Below are 7,980 nucleotides of genomic sequence, written 5' to 3'. Positions count from 1 at the left end.
TGTTCGATCCCTTGAAACTCTTCATCAACTAACTTTTGTACGGCCTGCATCAAATCATCAAACTTTTAATAAATATGACATTATGATAAACAAAAAAAGGTAAGTAGCATACATTTGTCATTGTTGCAGTCACCAAAACGGTTTGAAAACCAAGCCCGTCAGGTTTTTGGGCCCGGTTTTTTAACGGGGCAAGAAACTTGCGGATATCCGGTCCAAACCCTCGATCAAACATTGTGTCAGCCTCATCCAATACCTAATAACATAAGATTTAAAATCATATTAAAAAATGTGAAATATAAACGGATACGTAACTAAAATTAAGGGTCAAGTTATTCTACAAAGGGGAACAATAAATGAAAAGGATTTCAGCCACACAAAAAAAGCCCCTAAAAAAATTAATAAAAAAATCATAGCTTAAAATTTGATAAAAAATGAAAAAAGTAAAAACACAAAAACGTGTCCACCGTCTTTCACGTTCTCAAAAAAAAAAAAAACAATGGTAAGTGAAAAAAGTCGCTGTGTCTTTTTGTTTATCATTGTGTTTTGTGTTTATTTTCGTCATAGATTGTGCCTTTTTTCCCTGACATTGCGTCTCTTTTTCTTTATATTGTGTTATATTACTCAACATTGTGCTATATTTTGTTCGGCATTGTGTTATATTTTGCGATCTATTGTGTCCTTTTTAGTTATCATTGTGTCTTTTCGTCAATTTTTTTGCATTTTTTTTACCGGGAATGATGGCTGAAACATTTTAAATTTTTTATTTTTTTCGTTTTTTATTTATATTTTGAGTTATGATTTTTTTTGTATTTTTTTGAATTTATTTTTAAGGGGTTTTTTGCAGTGTTTTAAAAACCGGTTTAAACCGGTTTTCGCACAGAAGACCGGTATTTTGAGTCCGGTATTTTTGACCGGTTTGCTAGAACATCGTACCGGCGGTTTATGTCTAAAATACCGGTTTTTACCGGCAAACCGGTTTTATGTCCGAGAAATTTTTGATATTTGCGGCCCATATTATTTCTATATTACTTTTAACCTAACAATTAACATTCAAATGTGTAAACTTTATGACGATTTTTTTTTAAAATTGAATGCTTTTGCATTATTTTTTTAATATGGATTAACATTTGGATTATTTTTTGTTATGAAATCATTTACTTTTGTGTTATTTTTGCATTAAAGTTACATTTATAAGAAATTATAAGGTAAATTATTCAACCGGTTGAACCTTCCAGTATAACCCGGTTCAACCGGTTGTACCATTTTTTAGCACAGTCCGGTACAAGTAAAATACGGGTTTTTAAAACATTGGTTTTTGTGTGGTCAGAAATCCTTCTCACACTTCTCATTTTTGTCTCCCTTTGTATTTTAACTTAACCCCTAAAATTAAACCATTTATAAGTAATAGGTTACCAGATATCTGATATCACCGTAGACCAAGTTCCCTTCTTCAATATGTTGAAGAACCCTGCCAGGTGTCCCCACCACCATGTCTATCGGTGAATTCAGTGCATCCTCTTGCGGTCTTATACGACCACCACCACTGACCATGGTTGACCTAAACCGAGCATGATGACTAATAGCCTTTGCAACACCAAATACCTGCAATAGTAAAGAAATATTATTTATTAAACAGACGCATGTCGTTCTTAGAAACAATGAAATCATGATATTATTATTATATTATTGTTAACCTGTTCGCATAGCTCCCGTGTTGGGCAGAGGACAACTGCACGTGGACGTCTGGGCTTCATCACCATGCCATTGATTGCTTCATCTTGTCTCAATAACTGATTATAAAATAATTAAATAAAAAAAATAGAACAAGTATGAGTGATTGTATACATGTATTATACTATATATATAAGTAAACGAATGGCATTTAATAAGCACTTACTATCAAAATGAGTTACCGAATAATCATCTTCCAAACTTAGTCCATACATTTTATCTTAATAAAACTTATACTTCATTTAAAGCAATCAAACCCCTAATATTGTCAAAATGCGCAACTCCTAAACCAAACAAACCTTCATTATAAACAATCAAAGTGTCTTCCCAGAACCGGTATAAAACCCCAACTAGTTAATATAAACTAGCCGAGAATCCGAGATCGAGCTCAACATTTCAACTAGTTAATATAAACGATCCAATCTCGAGTTCAACATTTTAACTAGTTAATATTAACAAGTCGACCTCTAGCACAACATTTCAGCCTGTTAATATAAACAAGCCGAGCTCGAGCTCGACATTATAGCTAGTTAACGTACTTCAGCCCGTTAATATAAACAAGCCGAGCTTAAGCTCAACATTTTAACTAGTTAACATAATTCAGTACGTTAATATAAACAAGCCGAGCTCGAAAACATTTCAGCTAGTTAACATATTTCAGCCCCTTAATATAAACAAGCCAAGCTCGAGCTCAGCATTTCAGCCTGTTCATATAAACAAGCCAAGCTCGAGCTCATCATTTCAGCTAGTTAACATATTTCAGCAAGTCAATATAAACAATCCGAGCTCGAGCTCAACATTTCAGCTAGTTAACATATTTCAGCTAGTCAATATAAACAAGCCCGAGCTCAAGCTCAACATTTTAGCTCATTAATATAAACAAAACGAGCTCGAGCTCAACATTTCAACTAGTTAACATATTTCAGCCCGTTAATATAAACAAGCCAAACTCAACCTCAAGCTCAACATTTCAGCTAGTTAACATATTTCAGCTAGTTAATATAAACAACCATAGCCCGAGCCAAAGCAAATATCTAAACATATAAACCTGCACAAGAGGCAACAAATAAGCAAGCGTCTTCCCGGAGCCCGTATGCGACCCCAACACGACACTCTTCCCCTCGATAACCTTCGGTATCCCAAACGCCTGTATTTCCGTCGGCTCGGCAATCCCCATCTCCTCTAAGGCCGCCAACACCTCATCACTCAACCCCAATTCACCAAACCCTAGAAAAATCTTGTCTTTTTCACTCTTTTTGTCAAAAGTTTGAACCTTTTGAGTCTCAGCTTGCAAAATCTTGGGTTTGGGCTTGTGGGTATTGGTGGGTATTGAGTCTTTGAGGTGTTTGAGTCTTAAACGTTCGAGTAGGAGTGAGTGTTTTGAAGATTCTAATGTGGGTTCGTCGGAGATGGTGGTGGCGGCGGTGGTGGTGATGGGTTTAAAGGATGGGTAAAGGTTAATGGGTCGGTAGAATTTGGGGAAATTGATTAAAGATTGTGTAAGACGGAAACTGGAGGTTGAAGATAATGATAAGGTTATGATTCTTGAACTGGTTGCCATTTTTTTGCAGTTGAAGGTCGAAGATTGAATGATTGAAAGATTGAAGAGTGGGTTTGATCTTTAAATGGATAAAAGAGTTGGAAAACACGGAGAAGCTCGAGTTCGGCTTGTTTTAATTTAAAACTCAAAAGTGGTCGAGAGTAGGTTTTTCAAGCTCGAGCGGTTGTAAACGAGTTGCGCCGAACTGAGCTTGTTAAGGCTTGAGTTTGGCTCGTAAGCTCTGTTTATGAGTAGTGTTAACTTGGGCCCTGTCTGTTTAGAGTTATATTTATTAAGCTCGAGCTCGGCTTGTGACAAAACCAACGGTGTAAACGAGTTAAGCAAGGTTGAGCTCGTTAAAGGTTGAGTTTGGTTCATTTTAACTAAAAAGGACTCAAGCTTTATGCCTAAAGTTTAAACTCAGAATGTGAACACTTTCTTTAAGCTCGAGCACAACCACAAGACCAGGGGTGTAAGCAAGCTTAGCGGGCCCAAACTCGTTAAGGCTTGAGTTTAGCTCGTTTAAACTTAAAAGGGCTTGAGCTTTAACCTTTGAGTTTAAGCCCATATCGTGAGTACTTTTTTCAAGCTCGAGCTCGGCTTGTGACAAGACTGGACCTGGATATGACCCGTAGAAAGAAATAGGTACTCAACGATTTTGTTCAACCCTTGTTTTTCTTAATTTCTTTTATTTCATTGTACATGATCCGTTTAAAAGTTAAATTATAAGACTAGATGTTCATGTATAAATAGGAAAAAATCCTTATAGTTTATACACATCCTGTCATGAGATTTGGAGGGGTGACATGGTTCGGTTCGGTTTAGATCGACCGATATGGTTAATCCAACATGATGAAAATTCGATATGGTCATGGTGATGATAATTGGATCATAAAACGGATCCAATTAGGTGTACCCGGGTTGGATACAACCCCACATGTAAAACTGGGAAAGGTTACATTTTGTAAGAATTTGGTTTAAAAATTATGAGATTTAATGTGATAGTGACAATTGACAAATACTTAAGTTTTATCTGAGTCAATAAAAATTAAATAGTAATAGCACTTTCACATGGTAATAGGAAATCTTAATAATTTTACACTTGCAATTGTTAAAATTTAAGCATTTGCAACATCACAAACAAGTAATTGAGTGCACAAACTATGTAAGAATGTGCATTACATTTTTTTAAAGAATTTACTACTAGTAATACTGCACCGATGTCTACCACACAAAACTCGAATCCTCCGCCTCCAAATTACGGAGTACCTTACACCACACCAAGATATACTCTTTTTTTCTTGTCTACATCATCAATACACGGTGGAAACCATATTGATACTTGTCTACATTTTCTTGTCACCATTTTGAAACCTGCAACGAGATTTACCTTACAAATGCATATAATAGAAAATTTGAAAACTTAACAATAGCGAATGGATTGCTTTAAGCTATTTCATTTAATTGTTTTGAGACTAAATTGTAAGTCAACCTGTTAGTAACGTTTTTAATCATTGTAACCTAAAATTAAAATTCAGAAATGAAATCGAACCATACTAAACCGTTACTAACAATTTGATTTTACTAATTAGTTTGTGGGGTTGGATACAAACTTATGACTTAGAAGCATGTCAAATGCCAAACAATGTTGGGAAAAACAAACTACACAACACTTCACAAGCTCACAAAACTATTTATTTTCTGGGTGCAAACTTTTCATGGGTTGGTCGCGGATTTATTTTACTCAAGCACGCTTAATTATTGAATTTCCATCGCATCCACAATTAATACATCCAAAACTCGATGATATTTGAGGCGACTTATTGCTTGTGAATAAGATGACAATTTCTATTTAAGCATGTTTGAGTGGGAGCAATCATAAGATGTCTTCATTCAAGCAAACGAAAACAAATAAGTGAGCTCTTCGCAAATAAAGCAGACAATGTTGCAAAGCATGAGTGGTCGAATGTTAAAAACACATTAGAAAGATATTTGACATACGCTTTTTGGACTAAAAAGGAAGTCAAGCCGTTAGTAACGTTTTCGATCATTGTAAATCAAAATCAAAGTGTATTGTGAAACATATCGACCCAAATGGTTGCCAACGATTTGATTTTACCGTTAAAATCTTGTAGGGCTGAATAAAAAGCTTATAATTATGTCAAATGCTAACCAAATAAGATGGTATGCTCTCCACATAAACGTGTTTTACGCCCAAATCATGCTGATAAAACTTTGGTCAGGTGATTGCTTGTCAATGATAGGACAACTCCACGTTTAAGTATATTTAAGACCATGTGTAGTAATAAAGCTCCACTACCAGGGGTTATGTGTCACGTGGCGCCCAGTCAGAGTTATGGTTTTGTACAAAAACAAGCTGTAGTCATAACTCTCCACTGCCAGGGGTTATGCGCTACGTGGCGCCCAGTCATTATTAATTTTATTTGTTTTTTTAAATACTAAATCATTTAAATAAATTAACATAAAATTAAAAATTACATTAAACTTCCAAATAAAAAATACATTAAACTAAATTAAAAAAAAATACATCAAATTAAAATAAAAAAACATAAATAATACTAATAAAACTAAAACTCATTTATATTTTTCTAAAATTTTCGCTCGTCGATTGGCTTTTAGAGATTGAACTATCGGGTCGTCTTCGGATAGCTCGTTTGATAAAATCTCGATGTCTTTGTCCATCTCATTCCTTCGAAGTAGGTCGACGGCGTCCAAATTTACTTGAAGTCGTTGGGTTCCAAGTTGGTGTAAATCTTGGAGTCGAGAGTTCATTAATTGGAATTGGCTTTCCAATTCGGGATTCGAACCCGTTGCCGACGACGAACCGGCCCCTTTCCCCTTTCCTTTGCCTTTGGTTCTTCTACCCCCCGGCCGAGGCATGTCGGTAGTATTCACGGGGTCATTATCGCTTAAGTAGAAGTTTCGAGCGTCGGAACGAAGCGTGTCTGGATCAACCGAAGATGATGTTTTAGACTTTTTTTTACGCGGACCACCTTCGCCTTCGGCTTCGCCTTCGGCATCTAACACCATGCCCCATTTTGGGTGATGCCTCAATAGGTCTTTCCAAATGCCAAAGTAGTTGAAGGTCTCGCCGACCTTATGTTGAAACTCAACCAACGCGTTATCCATGACTTCCGCGTCCGAGAACCGCTACTCCTAGTTCGATTCATCCGAGAGAAAACCGCATGGAAAGCCATGCATTTGGTGTTTATGTCGCCCCATTTTGACAGTAACGAATCTTTTTCTCGACGCGAGTTCCCGCCAAGGTTGTGAAACCTCTCTATAATTTTGTGCCAAAATACCCCCGTTTTTTGATAGTTCGCTAAAAAAATAAAAACATTACAAATTTAATGTTTGTTATAAGAAATTTAAAAATATATATATGCATTTTAAAAACCTACCGCATTTGGCATCTTCCGATATTTGACACCAAGCACGAGCACATAGTACGCACTCGTCGATACTCCACGTTATCACCGTCTTTTTAACCCGAGGTTCGCCGGCAGACTTCTTTGCGTGTTTTTTCGAACGTCCGCGTTGGCTCGAACCGCCCTCGGGTTGTGTCTCCGGCATGAACTCGACCTCGGGTTGGGTCTCCGGGGCGGGTTGGGAACCCGAACCCGGAAAAATGTTTGTCATTGGGTTTTGGAAACCGGGCAACGCATTTGGCATAGAGCTTTGTAGAAGTGCAAAGTACGCGGCCATTTGCGGGTCATACATTTGCGGGACGGATATGGTTGGCGTCGGGGCGGTAGATTGGTTCGGTTGTGGATTTTGGTTGGCTTGACGGGCATATTGACCGAAATCGAGAATATTTTGGTTGTTGTTTGGAAACATGATGGTAGAAATATTAGTGTAAAAGATATAAATATTTGTGTAAATTGGTAGATTGGAAGGAATGTGTTAAAAAATATGAGTTTGGTTTGTTTATATATAGTATAAATATAATTAATTAATTTTTTTTTAAAAACCCCAACGGCTCCAAGACCAACGGTATTTTTTTTGGATGTGTGTGCCATTCTCGCGTTGTATCTAAAACGCACAACATAACGCGGGGGGGGGGGGGGGGGGGGGGGGTTGTACCCCCCACGTTTTCACCCACAACGCAGCCATTACACATGGTCTAAGTGAGAGCAATCAATGTATGGCGTCATCACGTGATGTTTAACAAAACGAACAATATAGCTAAGTATGATCAGTCTGATACTACAAACCCGTTCAAGATAAAGATAAACCTAACAAACCGGCTATATACATTAATTACAAATAATTTTATAAATAACACCGTTTTTAATATGAATTTTAGAAAATCGTTTTTTTTGTTAACCATATACAAAACCACTCTAATTTGAACATTTATAAACCTATCGACGATTTTTTTAAAAAATTAACCGTAAAACCAAACTAATAACCGTTTTCACCAGACTGGATCATAAACATCCTTAATTACATAAATAAAATACAAAAATCTAATAGATCAATCACATTGTTTCTAGTGATAATGGTACAAATAGGAAATCAAAAATAAACTAGAATGGTAATAAATTTGCAGATTATTTAGATGTTTTACTAATAAAAAAAATTTATATAAACATAATTTTATACTTCTAATACTTTTAATTATTTATAAAATCTTACTTATATTAACACGTTATAAACTAAATTCAAACCGATTACACCCGCGTTAA

General features: G+C 36.1%; 1 protein-coding gene across 1 annotated transcript; it reads right to left on the bottom strand.

Moving 5' to 3' along the window:
• Window positions 1-5: 5 nt before the first annotated feature.
• Window positions 6-3,315, bottom strand: LOC143603914 (DEAD-box ATP-dependent RNA helicase 39-like; the record flags this gene model as incomplete). The annotated part of the gene is made up of 5 exons (XM_077080573.1): window positions 2,780-3,315; window positions 1,695-1,790; window positions 1,414-1,602; window positions 113-253; window positions 6-44 (listed from the first exon to the last, which is right to left on the bottom strand). Coding segments are annotated over exons 1-5 (978 nt in total), but the record flags the coding sequence as incomplete, so codon positions are not given.
• Window positions 3,316-7,980: the final 4,665 nt, after the last annotated feature.

This window comes from Bidens hawaiensis, unplaced genomic scaffold, assembly GCF_021521415.1.
Source record: "Bidens hawaiensis isolate Kalapana, Puna unplaced genomic scaffold, B.hawaiensis_p1.1 tig00063334_1, whole genome shotgun sequence".
NCBI lineage: Eukaryota > Viridiplantae > Streptophyta > Magnoliopsida > Asterales > Asteraceae > Bidens > Bidens hawaiensis.
This window is presented reverse-complemented; position numbering and strand designations above follow the sequence as displayed.